This window comes from Brienomyrus brachyistius, chromosome 1 (genome assembly GCF_023856365.1).
Source record: "Brienomyrus brachyistius isolate T26 chromosome 1, BBRACH_0.4, whole genome shotgun sequence".
NCBI lineage: Eukaryota > Metazoa > Chordata > Actinopteri > Osteoglossiformes > Mormyridae > Brienomyrus > Brienomyrus brachyistius.
In genome coordinates, this window is record NC_064533.1 from 15,451,073 (window position 1) to 15,472,305 (window position 21,233).

The 21,233-nt window shown below is 46.3% G+C and overlaps 1 protein-coding gene across 1 annotated transcript in view; it reads left to right on the plus strand.

The window, feature by feature from the left end:
- grip1 (glutamate receptor interacting protein 1) overlaps positions 1-21,233 on the plus strand; it is an 83,917-nt gene that overhangs the window by 24,910 nt on the left and 37,774 nt on the right. Inside the window, 1 exon segment of the mRNA XM_049026828.1 lies at positions 16,165-16,245. Within this exon segment, the coding sequence (XP_048882785.1) occupies positions 16,165-16,245 (81 nt within the window).

Genomic DNA, 21,233 nt, shown 5'->3' on the forward strand with positions numbered 1-21,233 from the left:
CATCAAGCTTCTGTGTTCAGCGCCTCCTCCTCCAGAGCTGTTTTGCATCTGCTCTCCTCCACCATCTTGTCTATAATCCCTTGGACTCCAGATTGGCTGAGCATGAAATTAGTTTGCCAACATATGAAGCACCACGAGTTCTGAGAGCGTCGAACTTAAGCTCAGAAATTCGTTTGGATAACCCTAGATGTCTGAGCCTCCAGCTCACCTTGACACTTGTCGATAGTGTGATGTGATTGAGCACTTTGGGTGGGCTGTCAGCACTGCCCCCACCTTCCGGCCCTCAGCGTGCCCAGGGATGCCGCTTGACCGCAGATCACCGCGGTGTCATGGCAGAGGTGGAGCCTGCCCCCCTGCCGCAGCCCCAAGCCCACCAGACCTCACTCCACTGTTGCCTGTGCATCTCCCGGACCAGGACCGGGACGGGGAATCTGCTAGACTCAGGTTGGTGTCAGAGGCCCCCCATGAAAAATGCAGCAGCGTCATCGTTCCCTGGTAGCTGCTGCTAGTAATAGGACTCTCAGTTAATTAATATGCAGTAAGGATGCAAAGTGACTGATGTGATGCGTCAGCTATTTAAAGTTATTTTTCTGTTATTATTATTTGCCGTTTTTCGGTTGTACTGCTGTTTATCTGTTTAAAGTGGTGTTTTGTAGGAGGTTTAACTGCCGCAGTGTTTAGTGTGGCAGCTGTTTTTTCTGTAGGGCATCCAGAGGGGATTGGTTATAATCTTGTGATGTTTAGCGCTCGTCTTCCTTTGACATTTACTCATCATTTTAAAAAGGGATTAAAAAGAAGATCCCTGTCAAAGTCTCTAGGGTGGGGAAATGTACCACTTTAGGTTTGCTTTTTGTTGACTGTGTTTGAGTTCTTAATCTCTTTCCCAAGTGACTTGTAACACCGTGGTCCACCAAAATAACAGGGGGCATCCAGCAGGATCGTTGTGAGTTTTACTCTGCGTTTCTCCGTGGAGGATAATGTCTCGCAGGTCCTTAAGCTGATTTTTTAAAATAAATGTGCCCTCTGGCAACAGCGGGGATGCTGTTGTGAAGGAAAGCCAGTGCTGGATCTCTAAGGAGAAAAATACTTTCTTTGTGGTATTTTGGATGTCGCATTGCATTAACATGAAGTAGCATTACAGAGAAACAAAAACATCCCGTCCGTATTGTTTATCAGAAGAAGTGAGGGTCTTTGGAGCATATCAGTGATAACGGTGTCCGTCGCATACCGCTGTCAAGCTGTCGGCTGCCGAAACTGCTTACGCCTCGCTTTCCGGAAAAGGTCACTCACCGCGACTGACGGAATCTGTCCCAGTGACGACTTCTGACTCTGCAGAACTGTCAGTAAGAGCAAAAAGTGTTTGTCTGTCGTTTCATTGTGCAAAATGGGAGGCTTGCGAGCTCATTGTGTGTGTGAGATTTTGGGGGGGGGGGGGGGCTGCTATGTGGCCTTGCTACCTGTCACCCAGTTGCTGATGGACAGTCATATTCTGTGATGGAGACTTGATGCTGATGGGAATCCTTCCAGCACCTTTTCCATAGAGTTACTACGTGAGGAGCGCTATACAGTCCTGATGTGGAGATGTTGCAGTTTCAAGTGTCATTGCTTTACAGATCGGTTTATTGGGCATCCAGGTGTGATGTATGTAAAAATTTAAAGTTGTTTTATGTTTAGAAATAATGAAACAAGAAGATGGACTCCTATTTACTTTGTATACTGTAGACTGTGCGTTTGCTGTTTGTAGGCCAGGTTGTCAGATGGATTTTGAGACTGTAGATTCAGACTGAAAATCCTGGGGGATGTTGGGTTGCTTAATTTAGTCAAGTTCGAGATGGACTGGGATAATCTGTTTAGCTTGATGCCAGAGAGATTGTCAGATCACTGTGCAAAAATTTCTGTTAATGCATAACTCATATTTAATGACTAAAATGCTGGCGGTGAGATGAAATAACGAGATGCCGTGAACAAAGACAGTGTTACTTTTAATCAGTTTTAATTCCCAATTTGGGGACAGTAAACTATTCAGGTTTTTAACTGGGGGCCATATATAGCAGAAACATTTTTGCAAATAATGTGAAATCCTCCCCCACCCAGTTCTTAGTCAAAGATCATACATAAGTGCACTGTTCGGAAAAAGGGTACAGCCCTGGTACAGCTTTGTTCCCCAGGATACAATCATCATTAAAGTACCCGCTATGGTACTTTATTCTGTACCTTAAATTAGACATTTAGAGGCACATTTACCTGTACCAATGACACAATTGGCAGACATTTGAGCGTATGGCCCCAGTTACAAGGAATTGTACCCTCAAAGGTATGGATCGGTACTTTTTCCTGACAGCGTAGTAAAGGGGGCACCTAGCAGTTTATTTTCACTTGCTGATCCCTGATTTAAACCCCTGATTAAGCCTAATACATGGATTAAGAAGAAACGTTTCCTTAGTTACCACCATGAGCTGCAGACATCATAGCGGCTGGAGCAGAAAGCGCTTTGCCCGTTGGTCCAGAGAGCTGGGGACGGTCTGTGGCAAGGCGGCGTGGTGCTAATGGGCTCATGCTGAAGGCTGTCAGTCTCAGGCCTTTCATGCTATTTCAGGCGTTTTCTCCTCCAGTACTAATTACGCAAAAAAATCTAGGCTACTTGCGGAAAACAATCCAACGCTGATTAAAGCTACTTTTTCCGAGAATATAATACATTTTAAATTCTATTGAACTTAGGAGTTTGTCAAAATTGTTTTCCTTCCGTGTGGAGCGTTCAGCTGTCTTTCCGTCCAGCTGTGTGTCACGGTCTTGTCAGCCTGCCGCATTTTGTAGCTGCTTTGCACAGGAATGCTGAAAGTCTCAGATCTTCGCATGTAACCTCATAACTCGGTGATTAACAGAACATGACTTGCTGCAGAGTAGCAGCTTCTTAGAGATGACAGTGGGAATTCCATTAATGTCATTACATAAGGGGAATCTGAATCTTGCTAAAAGGCAGGCGTTCCCCCCCCCCCCCCCCCCCCATGTGAGAGTAGTGCATTGTGCACCCCGGGGGCGGTGCATCCAAACAGAGCATAGCGCTGGCTTCCTCGCAGCCCGCTAATGCACTAATGGAATCCCTTCCGCTAGCCTGCCAGCGGCAAAGGCCCAGATGCTCCTCTTCGAGCACTGTGCACCCCCCCCCCCCCCCCCCCCCCCCAACCCCACACACTGCAGAGCCAGGAGGCACCTAGTCTCTGGTGACCTGGGATGTAGGTACTGTCAGCAGGACCCACTCTAGAATTACTGTGGATGGGTGGATAGATGGATAAACTGAAATAAAAACTTCCACTTTGACACTTTTACATGGGTAATTTTTTTAAAATATATTTATTCATTATTATTTTGTTAGCTGTAGGTGGTATGAACCTCTGTATTTTTTTAAGAATTTATGAAGCTGCAAGGTACAATATTTAATCTGAATCACTGTGTAATACCTTGCGAATGGGAGATGGGAGAGTACTGCGTTACTGAAAGGCTGTCCTTTGTAACTCACAAACAAAGGTTAAGACTGAGATGGTGTGCATGGTTGGTGGTTTGTTTACAGACAGGGGGATCTGAAGTCACTTGAAGTTTAAACTTTTACATGGTTTTTTTTTATAAAGCTTGGGACAATTCCAATGATTTTAAGGACGGCAAGGCTCGTTGAACTTGTGAGTTTTGGGACGATCTTGAGTCAAGATTCATTTCATAGCAAAACGCACATCACCACGTAAAGCCTTTTACAATACGGCGATAACTAATGATGCAGTAGCCAGGCTTCTACCGGACTGATTCACAGTATGGAAACGGTGATATGAAGCGCGGTTCAAATTTTATAGGGATGGTGACGGAGCACAATTTTATTCAAAGCCTGACTGAAGAAGTAAATCGCTCGTTTTAATGGAGGGTGACAGAGCAGTTAGATTGAAATTGAATCCTGTTGGTTAAAGTTAAAGGCAGGTTGGACTCGATCGGGAGATGATAAAACCGCGCTCCGTCTGAAAATATAAATAGGTTCTTGTTGTTGCTGTGGTTGTTGCTTTTCTTGGTAGTCTCCCTAGGGGGCAGAGTGATTATGGTACAAAACTGTATCTGGAGATGGTCGGGGTTGCGAGGCTATTTTAAGAGGCAGCTTGGAAGTTAGGGAGTGAGTTTGTAAGGTGCGGTGTCGGCCGTTTTTCTAGTTTTTAAAGAAATATTTGTATTTGTTTTCTCAAACTAAGTTTTGTTTAGCAGATTTCTCAAATATCATAGGCCACCTATATAATCATCTCAAAACTTGTTCGTTTTAAGAATCAGTGCATGTCAATTAATTTGCTGCACGAGTAACGGATATTATTAAATTGTACTGACGGACTCCTCCCTTAGACTTGCAACTTTCAAGCCATTCCTGATACAGCTCCTCTTAGAGAGAGCTCTTCATCCGTCGGCCGGATGAAGTCATTTGATATGGCAGGTGGTTACATTAGTGCATGAATGAAAGAAGCGATCCCCTGTTGATCTCGCAGCTCCACGCCGTAATGCTGCACGGTCCCCCTTGCCGGTCGGGATAAGCTCTCCGCCGCTCCGGCGTCCAGATGCCCGTGTGCCGTATCCGCGGAAGCGGCGCCCTTATGAAGATGATCGCCGTGTCGTTCAGATGCCGCTGCCAGATCCTGCGGAGGTCCACTAAAGGTACGGGGGGCGCTTTTCTGCTTTGCTTTAAACCCGCTTTTCACCCGCTGATTATGTGCAATTGACCGCGCTTGCAGTTTGCTGACATTTAATCACGAATCGTTATTTATTGAAACGCTTGAAAGCATTATGCGGAGAAACGCTGTTTAGCGAAGCCACTTTTTCCTATTGCAAATAAAGGATTTCCCCCTACCCACCTCTTACATTTATCGGGTAGTATTTTTTTTTTATCAAGAACTGATTCTGACGCATTGAAACTGGTCCCGGGGCACAATGTTCATGGACATGCATGGTGGTGTGTTTGGAGTTCACACCTAAAATACACCTTTACAGAATGAATTTTTAATCGAATCTCAATGCTTTGGGATATTTTTAAAATTGAGGAGAGGGATCGGGCAGTGTCACGCAGTCTTCTGTTGGAAGATGATTGACGTGATGGATAATAAGCTTTGGGACCCCCTGCTGTATCGCAGGTGGTGAAATCGGTACTATAGTAACGATAAACAGTACAGAAAAATCCACACACCTTACTGAATGTGCGGCATTTATCTATGCAGTTACAGCAGTACAATGTATTAAGCAATGGTGCATGTTGTGCTGTGTCTATAAACTTTTCCTCCTACATTTTTTTTAAATGTGATAAACTCGGAATTATGTTTCTGGTTTTAAAGCCTAACATGTCAGTCATTATGTTGGCTCTAAGGATTTCATGTGTTTATTTTTATATTGATTGAAAAATATCAGGTGGCGTAGTGGCACAGTCGGTGACACTGGGTTGTGGGTTCGATTCCGGCCCCCACCTGTTTGTATGAAATTTGCATGTTTCATCAGGCATTTTGAGTTGGTGCCTCTGTGCCAATTACGGTGCGTGAACATGAACATTGTTACTGACTGCCATGGACTCCATGTGCATCATCACCCAGAACTGCTTTGATGGTGATGGACGAAAATGATCAATACCTCTATTAAGTATGTAAAAAAGAATTGCTGCCGTACAGTCTGTACATTAGTTTAAGTAACTTCAGCAGCGCAGATGACTACGGAGCCCCGGAAGGGGCACAGAGGGAGAAAAAAAATCGGTGGTTGAAAAAATCTCCTATAGTTTTCCATTACCATTAATAGATGTACAGTGTGCGTACAGTACAAAAGACGGAATTTATTTGTGGACTAATGAAAATAAACGACACAAACATTTCCTATAACGTGTGCTTAAAGCATTAAACTATGAAGGACAATGTACACCATGTAACTTCAATATTATTAGGCCTACGTGTTTTATACATATTTATTCATAATTGCACTGTGTCCATTTACCGCCAGTGACTTTAAGCAAGACAGCTGGGCTGTTGAACACGAAGTGCACACATAAACATTAAAATATATTTAATAACATAAAAGATATTACCGGCGGAAAACTGCATATAAATCTGAGCTTACCCCGGTGTCGGTGTTAAGGTTTAAACTCGAACCGCTTTCTGGAATATTTCAGAACAGATCTGCATTTCCCGAAAGTGGTTTCGGCTTTAAGTCTGGCAACGCGGTAAAGTTAACTATATTTTATTTTCCGGCTGTAATATCTTTTCATAAAGGCACGCAATACAGATTGGTTTTTCAGATTTCTCTACGAGCGAACTTTAACGAATATTTGAATGTTTGTGTACGCACTTAATTACCAGTGGCTTAGATGTCTTCCTTACTGTCACTGGCGGTGAACGGACACAGTGCAATTATTAAGAAATAAAAGCGTATGATATGTCTGTATCATTTAGGTTTATACTTACTAGTTCATTAAAAAAAATGTATCTTTTGTAGTTGAAACGGACACAGCACAGTTATTAATTGTAATGGAAAAGTATTGCGAGATCTCGCAAAAGTGTGTTTTTTTTTTCAACCACCGTTTTTTTTCTCTCTAATGTCCCTTACGGGGCTCCGTAGATGGCAGCTAATAACCCAAATACACATACTGTGTCCCGCCGATCCCCTCGGGGTATTAGCACAGAGATTCACAGGCCCGGCCCCCTCCTATAGAAATCACATTGGCTGCCAAAATTCAGTCAAAAGTTGTGAAACTTTTGTATAACATCAGAGCAAGTTCCCCAAAAGGCTGAATAAATGTGTTTGTTTTTTTTTTAGGTTAAAACTGTGTGTAACAGTAAACATCCATGTTCTTCTGCATTCACTTCAGTGTTCCAGCTTCTTTAGAGGTCAGCCCGAGGAAAACATCTCCCAGTGTACTTTGGGGGTCTTTCTTACACTTTATGGTCTTTTCCTCGCACTAATCTGCTTGACTGGTCAGCGAGTCTTATCACACAGCTTTTATTTCAAAAGCAGTTTCCGTTTGGTTTGGGGCTCGCTGGCAGGAATGAAAAGGTCCTTTAAAGGAGGGTTTAAATTTTGGAAGTGCCTATATCAAAGGCAGCTCGATAAAGCCAGACTCTGAGGATGCATGGCAGTAAGGAGCTAATTCTGGGCTTTCCTGCAGCCTTCCTGTGCCTCTTAGCGTCCGCCATTCTGCATAGTTATGAGGTAGCTGTAAATGTCTTATTTCTGCTCAGCCGGGGCGCCTGCCAGAGTAGCCAAGACTCAGCCTCTTTTATCTTCTGTATTCTAAGCAGGTTTTATGCCCTGCTGTTGTATATGTGTGTGGGGTCTCTGTCACTGGGGACATGTGCCAAGGCTGTTTCGCCATTTCCTTCAGTTTCCTTACTGTTGACAGTGCAGTGCCTGCTATTCTAATGGGCCGTTTGCTTTCCTTATTGAGTTCTAGGTCTCCTCTGTTGTAATTGGCTGCCCTCTTGGTGACATTGCAATCCCCAAGTACTTTTTGATGTATTTTTTTTCACCATCATGAAAGTGTGTGGAATTTTGCAGACAGTGTGGGCTGTTAGTGGTGGTTGTTCACTCTGGAGTTGTTTGGAAAGTGTCTCATTACAAGGCAAGGAAATACGCACAAGCAATTCTGCATAAATAACGCGAGGGAACCCTGCAACATGAAAAACAAATGTAAATAAATACGCAGGTAAGTGGTACACAATAGAGGGGTTAAGGAGAAGAATGTTAGTGAGGCTGGTGCATTAATAAGCATCTCAGATTGTGCGCTGCTCTGAAATCTGAATTTAAATGTGGACTCTTCAGGATGATGAATTTGCAGTGGGGTGTTTCCTGGGTGACGCTGGAATCATTCTGGGTGCTTAATGCTGATTCGTCTTAAGCAGAGGTCGATTGATGCTTGGTGAACTTAGCTGCTGTGTCGGTACTTTTTAAATGGCACGTCTTACACCTTGCCAGCTCACTGCGATCCCTCACCGAAAAGGGAAGCTGTTATAGCATTTGGGAAAAAAATTGGTTTCTCTTGCTTGTGTTTCACGTTTCATGAAGCTTTTAAAAATTACTCTGCTTTTTTTAATAATCAGTGATGTCTGTTTACTTCCGTAGATCATTCAGAGTTATTGTACTGGGAATTTGAGGTTGATGCAATCAATAATGTGTCTGCACTCTTATTTTGACAATCCTGCATGACGACTTGGGTTTTCTGAATCATTGTTAGAGCACCATCATATTAACCTGTCTGTAAGGAGCGTCTTGGGTAATTAACCCCAAATTTGTTAGTTAAACTGCAAAATTTGGCAGTTTAACAGGCCCACAGCATAGAACTGTAGCTGTAAAGTGATAATGAGCGTGGAGCGACCTCATGGTATTCCTATGACTTTAACAAATCAGGAAAGAGGAATCGAGAGAGACATCACCCTGCATCTTAACCTAATTCTGACAGCGTGATTGTATTAAATTCAAAGCTGAGGAGAGTAAAAATGACAGTCCTGGGGAAAAATAAACATTGCTAATCCCTGTGCTGAAATCATGGCAGTAACATCAGCGACATCAAACAGGCAGTAGCGCAGTTATGATATAAAACATGAGTAACACAGGGTTAGAAGGGAAAAGGTCCATTCACTGTGTGCATGAGATAGCATTAGCCGGCAATGCTCCCGCGTATCACGCTAAATAAATACGTATGCCGCATATAGGAATGGGGCTCTGCAGATCGGAAGGTTGATGGTTCAAATCCCGTGTCTGGCGGAGTGATGTCACTAAAGGGCTATTGATCGAGGCCATTACCCCATCTGCTCCAGGGGACACTGGCTGACCCTGATCTCTGATCCTCACTTGTACGTCAATTTGGACAAAAGCATCTGCTAAATAATAAATGTTCAGTATCATTACTGCTGATTGTTGACATGGCAGATATGGTGGGACACTGTCTGCAAGTTTTTTTTTTTTTTGTTTTTAGTTGCACGAGTTACTGATGTTCTGTCTGCTTCAGCATTGTGCAAAAGATGTTCTGTGAGCTACGGGAATCTCTGTGATGAAACGCACTGAAGGGGATCCCAGATTAAACAGCTTGGACAACAGCACGGCAGGGGGAGTGGAAGGCTAGCCAGATGGCCAGCAACAATCGCTTCATTTTAACATATTCTAACACAATCAGGGGCGATTTGAGCAAGAGCGGGAGTAACGAGCATTCGTCGTAAATTAAGGGAGCGCTACATGAGTGAATTAAACTGTAACTTCATTTTCTTGATGTTCTGGTCCTCTGAATCGCAGTATAATCAAAATGAAAAAATAATTATCAATATTAGGAATTACCTTATGGTAAACATCTGTTTTAGCAAACCTTCTGTAAATAAGTCATGGTTTAAACAGTGTTTACCAATACATTCCCCATCAGCCGCTAGTAACCTGTGTAACGCTCATTAGAAGTCAGATTAATTTTAAAATGTGCCTCATTCATACACCTGCTGTATTTCCTTATGCCCGTTACCATCACAGCAAGCATTTCTATAACAGTAATAGGAATATTAAATTGCCTAGGTAATAGTTTCAACCATTAAAGTTAGTTTTGTGTGGCTGTGAGTGAACATCCCCGGTTAAGCAGCTGGGAAGGAATCTGCAGGGCTGATCTTATCAAGAGCAGCCAGCCAGTCACGTGTCTGGTCCTCCAGCCCCTTCTGTAGTGGGGAAGCACTTAATTAACTCTGACTCTCTGATTATAAATCCATCCCAGTCCCTTCATTCCGGAAGCCACAGTAAAGAAAAAAAAAATAGTAAGAATCCATCTCGGTGTCTCTTAGTCAGCTGAACTAGCAGGCAGAGAATGTAAATTTGAGTGTAGCTCTAACTACGCAGTGCTGTGTCTCTCCCTGTGATGAAAGGAGAAGTGATTGTGCAATGGGAGAGAGGGGCTTTTGAAGATGTAGGGCAGTATTTTATAAAGATTAGATGCACCTATAATTGCTGGGAATTCAGGGGAGTTTTTTTCCCGGGTAATACTGCTGGTGGTCAGGGTGCTGAAGTCTGCGGCCGTTAAAGCGGAGGACCCATCCCAACCTGCCATTTATTCTGCCTGGCGGTGTCCGGTCTCTGAGAGAATCCTCCGGCTTCACTGAAAATTTCCTGCTTGCTGATTGCTTGTTACTCTTAAGTGTCAAAGCCCCATTTCAGGCGGGAGATGGAATTCAAGTAAGTTTTAAGCTAGACTGCTGGCGAGTGAGGCTTTTCATACTGGCCAGGTAAAAACGGTGTTAACTGCCAGGGTCGATAGCAGGGGAAGGATGCATGAAGGAGAGGTAATAGGACCGGGAGGCTGGCGATTAAGCGACGCGATTGGCTAGACGCCTTGGGTTGCCGCAGTTCCAGATACGCCCAGTATGGCCTGCCCGGCTATTTATGAGAGACGTCTCTGAAAGGACGTGAAAAGTAGGCTTGGCCTTTATGTAATTTTTCATACCATCATACTGTCCAGACATTATACCACGGCGTATGGTATTTTGACTGTATTTTCAAAATACACTGTTACAGTATTATGAAGCCTTGGATTACGCCCATAGCGGCCAAGCCCAATAATAGGAGGGGTGGAGAAGATGCTTGGGCTGATGGGGGAGTAGATAGCTCCTCTCCCCCTTCCATTTGTCAGGTCGCGGGGGATTATAAGCTCGTCATGCTGTTGAGTGTCAGCGTTTCTCTCGCCTGCCGGCCCGCTCCATGTTAGCGGCTCCGAGCGACGCAGTGATACTCGCATCGCCGTCTTTGCCGAGTCTCCTCCAAGATCCAGCTTAATCGGACAATGCGTTCGAGTATCTGGTGGTGTGGGAGGTTTTGACACACTGATCAAAGCTAACCAAGCGAGATTTACTCTTAGTCCGCACATTACCCACAAACCTTTGCAGTTTTGGCCGGTTGTTTATGGGACAGTGAGCCCATTTGCACCTCGCTTATTTCCTACTGTCCTGATGAATGACACTGCACTCAGGTCAGCATGGATGGCTTGGCAGTTACCATTGTAACCTCACACCTGAGTGTGTGTGTGTGTGTGTCCGTCCAATGGCCCCGCCTCCCGCCTTGTTGATCCTTGTCCTCACACGCTGTAGCTCCTGCTATTGGCTCCAGTTTCATTGCTATCCTACCCAGATAAGATAAGGCGCTGAGCTCTTACGGCTGTATATTAGCACACTGTGAGTGATTACTGGAGCAGTTAATAAAGCAGATATTCACCAGGCCATGTCTTCTTAAGCTCCCTTTATCCATTTAACATATTCTCTCTCTCTCTCTCTCTCGCAGAGCGCAGCATTTAGAGTTTATCATCCTAATCGCTCTCACGTTGATTCCCTCAGATTTCCCTTTAGCCATCTTGAGGGAATGGTTTAAAAATAAATCGGGCTGCTGGGTATGCACTTCCCTCCCCATCCTCATGGGGGCAGTCTGCCTCTGGCACACACAGGTGCCCCACTCAGCTTCAGCATCTCCGGTGCAACTGGAGTGCCATGACGGGCAACGGTGTCCAGCAGACGGCCCTCACTGCCAGCTGTGACCTGTTGTCACGTCGGTCTTCTCTACAGCATCCCCCTGAGGACATCTTTGTTACTGCTCTCACACTGAGACCCACATCCCCCACTCACTGGCTGAGCTTTTAGTCTGAGGGCCAGACAGAAATGGAATTTTATAGAAAGGTCTAGAACGCTGCCCATTTGTACGATGTGACGTGGTGAGCGAGGGGATGGTGAAAGGCTGCTGAGCCATTTTGCTGCTGTTTCTGGTGATTGTTGACCTTCTGTGCTTCTGGAATGACGGGAGAATTTCACAAGGGACATATTTCACTTTATAATTAAGATTTTATGCCTTAAATGGCCGTTTAAGCACGAGAATAACGCATCATAAAAATGTTTTATTTAGCGGCGTAATAGGATCAAACAAACAGTGTAATAATGTACAAAATGTGTTGAAAGCTTCCCCCATGAGAGGTTGGATCAAAGCTTCGGGTGCATTAGATGTTCCTCCCTTTGCTCTGCCTTTATTTTTAGTCATCTTGTTACCCCCCCCCCCCCCCAGTCCCCCGCCCAGACAGCATTCCCGATTGAGCCTGACAGAGGAAACGTTTGTAGCACCTGTGTGAAATCGCTTTTACTCCCAGAGCGGCCCTGTTTCCCATCTTGTGCTCCGACAGTGTTGTGACGAGGCGTGGCCACACTACACTCCTGTTTTTTTGGGTAACTGGGGGCGGGGCTGCTGCGTGAGTCGTGCTCTAAAAATAACAGAACGATGACACGCGTGCAGTGCTCGTGCTACTTGGGGTGATCTGACCGAGTGACACGTCGCCCCCTGAAGGACGTCTGGTGCCGGGTTGCCGAGACGGTTCATGTTTAACACACACAGAATGAGGAGCCACATGGCCAGGAACAAATAGCCCCATGGCTGGGGGTTTGAGTCTGCTTTCGGGCTGCTATTAGATGGGGGGGGAGTGAGTTGTAGTGATATGTCGGTTAGGCTAATCTGGTTGCTCAGGGGTGGAGGGGGGGACACACAATCTTTTTTTTAATTAGCTAAGCAGGGCGATCTGCTCAGAGTGGAGCGGCTTCCCATAACTGGCAGCAGGTGGCGCCGGCGAGTGAACGTCATGTGTTGGCCCCTCCCCACCCCAAGCAGTGATGCATGGCTGGGCAGAGTGTGACCTGACAGGCTGACGGTCCCTGTGCCATTCCTCTCTCCCTCCCTCTCTCCTCCCCGCCCCCCCCCTACCCGGCCCACCAGCCCATACTGCAGCCCCACAGCTCTGTATTTCTTCCAGAAAGTGTGCGTCAATTTGGGGCGCTCCTCCGAATGCCCGCAAAGCTGGGTGACCCGCGGGCATCGAGGCTGAGGGGTCTGCGGATCACCACCGGGGGACTCTGCTTTGCCCCCCACCAAGCGGCTGAGGAATTCCTCGAGCTCCCGTTTCTCTCCGTGCTTCATTTCTGCGCCCCCTCGACAGCCACCCGCAGCTGTGCCACTCGGGCGTGCCGTGGCCGCATGGAGGAAATGGAGTTTGGGTCAGTTCCGCACCCTGCTCAAGCCGTGCTGTGAATCAGCAGCCAGGGCGGGGCGAGTCGGTACGGGCCAGTGCTGGTGCCGGGCCACGGTGTGACTCTCACTACTAGGGCCATACCTCACAAGCCTCCCGTCAGGAGCCCCATGGCGTTCCTGTGCGGTGTCAGTCAGGCTTTCCGCAGCGACAGCGGTGAGTACGGGCAGGAGCGGCGGGGGCCGAAATGTTCTGTATTTATAATGGTCGCCGATCATTAAGTCTGGTTTGCGTGTGGACTTTAATGATGAGGAACGAGGTCTGGGTGATGAGACTGGGGTCCCCATGTTAGATGGGGGGGGGGGGGTCATTCAGTGAGGTGCGATCTTTCTGTGACATGGGGGTCTATGTGTGACTGCTGGGACTACCTCTGGTTGGTCCATTCCAGACTCAGCAGCTGTTCTTCAGCCTCTCTGTGGGCTCACGGAGCCTCCGGTCAGACCGCCGACCGACGCTGGTCCAGCTGGCGTAGGTCGGAATGGTGTCTGTGAGGTCTTGATGGACGTGGCCTGGCATATGTGGAGAGCTTGCCCCTTGGCTGGGTGGGTGGTCTTCATGGTCTGGGGCTCCTTTACAGCTTCTGGATTGGTGTGGCCTTGGTAGATGGAAGGAGAGTAGTAAGCGGGCAGATAAGGGTGTCTGAGGGTGTTGACGTTGATTGGGGTTAATTAGACCAGTGTGTGAGAGTGAGAGAGTGTGTATGTGGAGTGGGAGAAGGAAATCCTGTTCGCTGGTGGGAGTTGCGGTGTACCTCTGTGCTCCACTTACAGCCAGGGGGTTCCACCGGGAGACAGAAATCACGTGACCAGTGGGTGCTGTTTAGCAGAAGATCTCAAAGCAGCATGGTGTTTTCTAAACCTGCATCAGAGTGCTACAGTACCGCTGCTTTACAGATATAGGCAAAGGTAAACATTAAGCACGGTGGAAATATACTCTAGGGCTTCAGACATGGGCCACCAGTCGTGGTAAATATTTCCCTGAAATAATACAGCCGTTTCCTCTTTAAGTCCGTGTCTGTGTCTAATTTTATATTTTGAGCTTGAAATGGACACACCCAGGGACATGGAGTCACCATTCTGGATTTATTACACACTTTTAATATAGATCACGCACAAGGTCCTTGTCACTTTATTCGTTACAGCAGGCTGGGATCAGGTACACTCAGTTTCCACCTTCCAAGTTATATTTTCAGACTGTTGTATATCTGCCCTCTTATTACCCTGTTTAAAATACTGTTTCTGTTATTTATGGCTCCCAGAAAGTTCTGCTTCAGTGCACGCCTGTGTGCCGACCCATGGTACCTAGCAAATAAACAACGGGCAGGGCTCAGGGTGACCCATTATTTCCTGCATATTGTACGGCATAAATCTCCCTTCGAACTCCAGTTCATGCATGTCAGTTAATGAATGAAGGGCAACTGTGTGTGTTTGCCCCCTGCAGTAAAAGGTGAAAAAGGTTGAAGCTCCTGGTGGTTCTGTGCTGTGAACTTGGACTGAGGAATTTAAGTCAATTCAGCATCAACTGATGAAATTCTGTGCTAAAATATACACATTGGTCTGGATGAGAACCTAATACTAATAATGGTAATAGTGATCATGTCATCATTTTGGTTACCAGCAAAATTAATCTAGAACCTAGAAAATAATTGAACAGATAAATGAGGGGATTTGTGACTCCAGGTACCGAATAAACAACTTTTTATTCATTGGTACCCTATTAACAGTCATGTCATGGTTCCGCGCAGAATGTCCTGGCTAAGGGGTTTGATACTATTGACAGTCATCATAATGGTTCCACGCAGTTAGAAAGTCCTACTGCAAGTGACGCTATCAACCAAAGGCATAGATTTGTGGGAGTACCGCCTATGTTAAAGGTGGGAGGGGGTTCATGGTTGTTTTGGTACCTACTAATATTGAAACCAAACTGACACACTTGCTATCGATAATCATCTCCATAGTACCACACGGATTGAAAGTCGTCCGTAAGGTGTTTGATGTTTTTGGTGGACTTTGTTATGGTATTGACGACACATGGCTAGGTAGGCATCCCTCCTAAAGTCATGAGTTCTTCTGATCCACATGGATCCATGTTTTTGGGTGGTCCTTCGTAGCATTTCCTGGATTCCTGTGCTTAAATAGGATGTTAAACTTTTCCCTCTCCAGGCATGCCTGACTTGAGCTTCCTTCCATAGCATTAACAAGCCACTGTGCTCTTACCATCCAGTAACAGCTGAACTGATTGTAATGAAGACCTTTATGTCAGAGTAGCCGATTAGAATCCCCATTCTCCTAAGTGCACCACCTCACATATCGGTTCTCTTTGTTATTTCCTTATGCTGATTGGCCTGAAGGATTGGGATGACAGTGGGTAGGACGTCTCCCCCAATCTTTATGCTGTACCCTCTGAAACCAGCCTCCTGTTATAGATGTGAAGCAGGTGTGATTTTCGCATGTTCACCCTGGTACTTGGAATACGCTCATCAGTGTGACCTAGAACTGTTTGAGCTGAAAAGTCTTCGGACCTTTTCTTGTTAATCTTTGTGACAGAAACCACTGGGACTGTGTCATTACTGTTTATCTGCAGTGTATCACTAGGTGTTCCCATGAGTAATTTCCTGGTGCCATGACTGTTGTATTGAATGGTTCTTATCTAGAACCCAACAATGAGCTTGTATTGTGTAGAAAGGTCTACTGTAATCTTGGTTGGTTTGTCTTGTCTTCAAACCCGCTGGGGTTCTGTGATAATTCTAGCCGACCTCTTTTTTGGAGTCTTGTCCTGAGAATTGATAACTTCCCTACTTTGAATTCACAATGACTTTTATTGTCTAAATAGAATGTCCTGTACATTGTTCTGTGGAACTAAAAATCTACAGTCAGTAGTCTACAGCTGAGCCCGAGGTTGGCAGTTATAAACCTCTCTTGTTGTGTGTGAAATTTGCACGCCGACCCTCACTTCCCTGAGAGTTTGAGTGGTGTGTCAGCCTCGTTGGGCCTCCTGGTGCAGCCACGTTTGTGTGCTGAGTTGGCGTCTTTTCGCGAAAGCTCCTGATTGCCTGGTCGTTCCGTGGCTGACTCTAGTTCCCTTGTGTTCCCCAGATGAGGGTCCGTACTCAAAGCCCTCCAATTCCTCCAAGCCGCCGGATGGAGCGCTGGCCATCAGGAGACAGAGTATCCCAGGTAAGGCCCTCTGATGCTGCCCCTAGGCCTTGCTTTTGTGTGTGGGACCCCTCTTTCCCTGCGGGCAGCAGGTTGGCCTCCTCTCAGAGGCTATGTGCTATGGTCCTGTGCTTTTGGACCCCCCCCCCCTCCCCCACCACCACAAGCTAGGCTGAGCGCATGTTTCCAGCATCACTCTTCAATCTCCTTAACATAGTAGGGACCAACCAGTCATATATGGATTTAGGATCCGATGTGATGATTGACTTTATCCACGGTTCCAGTGGCTAATCAGCTTGATGGAGTGAGTTGTTGCTACAGACTGCTGACTTCTACATAAAGCTGTGCTTTCTACAAACTAGAGGTTTAGCTACCAGGACATTATACCAGCATACTTGACTTTAACAGCTGTTGCTATTGTAAGTAACAATGGAAAGTGCAAATTAATAATCAGAGGGCGTACAAATCATCTGTGAAATCGATTTGGGCTTTACCCCTGTAACATGCTGCGTGTCGTCATGTCTGGAAGATTGGGTGCCGGCGGTCTCATGGATTGGTTCCGCCACAGCATGGAGAAGGGCAGGAGTGTTTCTGCAGCGTGGAAATGAGTCAACGTGTTTATTTAACAGAGATTCTCTCTTGGCAGACCTAGCAGAGTGCCTGGTGCCGTCCTGCACGATCATCAGTATCTCGAAGATTAAATGTGTAGCGACATGGGTGAGGGCAGGAGGCTGGCGATGTGCAGACAGTCCTCATTAATAATGTGGTATAAACCAGCTGGGAGCCTCGGAATGTTTCACGTTGACTTCTTATCTGCTTCTGGCGTCTGCTGAGAGGTCTTGAGGCGTATTCAGGCGGTTTTCTTACTTACAGTTTTGGTTTATGTTAGGACGGAGCGGGAGCGGGAGGCCTGAAGTGCAAGAGCTGGGGACCCCGTGTCCGGCCCGGCCGGGCATGGTAACATGTGATGGCGATGATGTCACAGGGCCTCAAATTCTTGGTCACATTTCACTAGTCCGGGTACGGTGGCCCAGAGAGGACATGAGTGTCCTTGATCCTTCCTGTCTTGGATAATGCTGAGATTCAAAAAGACCTGCCAGATCAGAAGTAGCTTTAAATATTATCGTTATAATTGAAGAGTTACTGTATTTTGGGCCAGGCACAGACATAGTGGGACAGTAGGGCTCGCTTTCCACTGTGGTCGAGTAACTAGCTAACCATTTCTGCCTGGTTCCTTAAAATACCACCAATGACGAGATTTTAGGATCAAATGCCTTGGACTTTACAACTGAGATGTTTAAAAGTGAGATTTGGTATCACTGTGCTCTCTAACCCAAACTAAAAATAATTTAAAAAATGGCTAAAGCTGGAGCTGTGTGTGAAATTTCTAAAGCGAGTTTTTTGAGGACTGTGTGAACGGCTCTCGGTGGCACGAGCGGTCGGCCAACAGCTCCGTGTGCTACCATTTGTAAATCCCTCTGAGCCTTAATGTGCCGTGCAGAGGTACGTTACATTATTAAAGAACTTGTTAAAAATATATGGTGAGGCAGAGGAGTCGCCCCATCTTCACCCAGAAGCTGCTCAGTCTCACGCTTTAACCATTTTGTAGTGTGGCTGACTGTGGATGGGGGTGGGCTGGGGAGGTTGGGGAAAAAGGCAAAGGAATGTTGTTTAGTGATCCAAATACAGCTTCTCCTCGGGATACAATGGGTTTACATTTCAGTAAACCTATCGTAAGGTGTAAATATCTTAAGGCAGTAAGGCATTTTGATACAGTGCACCTAACCTGACAGACATCATAGCCTAGCCTGCGCTACCTTAAACATGCTTAGAACACTTACATTAGCCTACAGCTGGGCAAAATCATTAACACAAAGCCTATTTTATAATGAAGTGTTGAATATCTCATGTAATTTATTGAATAATGTACTGAAATATTTAGTCAAAATATCGCAACGCAGACCATTGTAACCCAGGGAGTGTCTGTACTAAGTCGTTCGCTAATTAGCTGCGTATTCCTAAATGTAGCTGCTTCTGTAAATGATGTCACTGACGTCCTTGCCTGGGATGCGTAGTGGGTATCTGCAGTCCATCTGACACACGTTTTATTAGTGTTTCCTGTACGGTTGCATGTTTTCGCTGTGATTCATGCAGCCTCTGTTTGGCTGTTGAAGCCTGCATAATTCCTGTTACCACTCAACATATAGGAGAATATAAAAGGTGTCCTCCCCAGAATTCAGGGGGGGGGACTTCTCTTTCTGAATAAATCTGTAAAACCATTAACTTTAACCTTCTCCTGAACATATTACCAGTGTGGGGTGTACTGTTTTGCTGTAGGAGTTATGTCCTATCTCATTCGAGGAGCAACGCGCCGTGTTCGCGTAGCACTGATGTTCTGAAGTACTCTGTCGTCCCTGCGTCCGCAGTTCACTGCACTCCAGTGCTCGCAGTGCCGAGGAGGTCAGCACGTCTCTGCCAAGTGCTTCAGATTAAGTCCTTGGCTCAGGAAAATCAGATGCTATCAGCGTGAAAGCACCATTTTAATATTTGAAGCACAAAACTGGCCTGTGTGCCTAAAGCTAGCGTTTAGCGGGCAAGTGTCTGAGTGCTGGCCTCTCTGGGGCCAATTTAAGCAAAACTCCCGGCTGCTCAAACCCTGCAAACTTTATCTTAAGGGCCTGAGTTCAGCGATGAAAGCCTGCATCATGGTGACTGCAGTCTTGCTCCTTAGCGCTTTGGTCCAGTCTTCTGCTTCAGCTTACTGGGGTGATGTGTGCCCCTGAGGATTAGGGGTCTGTGCCTGTGATTGGAAGGTTGTTGGTTTAAAGCCCATGGCTGTTTTCAAGCAAGCCTTTAAGCCATATTATGCAGGGAATGGCTGACCCCGCTTTGTCAGCTGTATGTCACTTTGGATAAATGTTTTTGCTAAATAATTAAATGTAATATTAGTCGTGTCACTTTTTAATTTCAGTTTTAAATTCAGCTACAATACAGTCTGCTTCTGCTTAAGACGTTTCACGGCATCCTCAGTTTAAATCTGTTCCATTCCCACCCCCATCTTGCAGGGGGTGGAGGTGAGTCGCCATTCCAAGATGCTGAATTCTAACCACGTCTGTTTTGTTGTCCCCCTGAGGATTGGCGACGTGTGTAAATATGGGCTTTGGGATTATGTATGTAGGCTGTTCGTCGTCTTCGCTGAGATGCACTGATATCTCTGTGGAGACAGAATCGGCACAGTGTGCTGTCGGCACCCGATATCCTACCTCGCTGATTTTATGCTGGCTGCTGCTTGGGGAGGAGGGGGGGGTGATCAGGGTCATTAATCAAGCTTCCCCATCGCCTGTGGATACAGAGGCACGGTCTCTTCCCCTCTGCATGGCCTGCTTTGCCCCGCATAGCGCTGACTGTTTCATCCCCGTTGGCAGGATTTGATCAGGTCCAGTGCTCTGCCCCCCACCCTGCACGGGGATTACAGAGATCCTCTGTGTGTCTCTCAGTGTCTCACAAAGAGTGTGACGAGGTGGCACGGGGCAGGGGGGGGGCATCAAAGGCTCCCAGAAGGCGGGAGGGTGGTGACAGCTGATGAGAGAGAGAGATTGGGAAAGAGAAGGGAGAGAGACGTGTGTGAGGTGCGGACAGAACTGCCTTCCTGCAGCCGCCTGGCTGGGGAACGGTGACGTGTTTACAGATGAACTAGGCGGTATGTTGCTGAGGCACCATGCTGTGAACAGGGTGTCCCGGGAAACACGGCTCTGAAGCCCGTTGCAGTGCTCCCTGTATCTGGGGTGGGATGGACCGCCCGACCCTGCAGGCTCACTGGCCTGCTTACAGGATAACTTGCATATTATGGAGTCCGGCTGGACGTAATGGGAACGCAGGAAACGCCTTCCGTCAAGTGACGGCCACTTACGTGTCCCCTGGGCTGGCCAATGGAACGTGAGCACTGCCCTAGAAACCTCACTGCACATCGGGGCCTCACTGCATGTGTGACAGCTACATGTGTGTCTGCATGCCTGTTTCTGGGGTGTCCGCTTCTGCTGGCAGGCACCTCGATGGGTAAACATGTGCAGAGGGTTATCCGTGCAAGACGGTCACTGTGTAGTAAGTGCGCTTTCGCATCACAGCGACGTCGTTAAGGTCATAAGCACGTGTCAGTTCCTGCACTGACTCCTGCTCCTCTGGTATCTCTCCTCATGACCCAGTTCAGTGTACAGTAATCACATTTACAGGACATGAGAATGGCATGGCTGGGGCCAAACCTATTATCCACCCGTGACTCCAGTGAGAGATGCGTTCCTAAACATGCCCCATTCTTTCCTGAGGCGGCACTGTCTGTGTCCCTCCTTCTGCTGGGCCTGGATCAAGCTCTGATGCTGAAATGTGAACTTGAGTAGTAACCGAGTTACTAAAAAAGTATAAATCATGAACAACTATAGTAACTGCATGAAATTCATGAACCGTTGTGACTGATTACTGATGAACAAACAAGTACACTGAAACTTAGTTTCTGATTGATTAATATGTTAAGTTAGAGTGTAATACTACATTATTTGTGCCCCCTCAAGTAGAGTGTTACCCCGTATGCATTAATACACACAGTTCTCTGCAGTGTTTGTACGGTATTTGTTTCTTTTTGATGTCCTTGTCCAAATTGTGCATTTTATTCCATGTCAGCATGCAGTTGTCCCAATGGATGGCAGAGAACGGTGCTTAATTTGTAAGATCTGAGCTGCTGGAGCTCAAAAAGACTACAATCGCGTCAATACACACAAATCAGTCTTTAACAACAATAATGGCCTATTAATCAAAATATGTAACAATGCAATATTTTCTTCCAATACCTATTAGTTGCGTCAAATAGAGTGACCAGAAAATCTACGTCAGGAGGGTCACTTTGAGCCAGGACTGGATAAACTGGCACTTTAATTAAAAGGACCTGAAGTTCTCTTTAGCCCTGAGTTCTTTCTGCATGCTGATTGGTCAGTCTCCTTTAATCATGCATGTGTCGC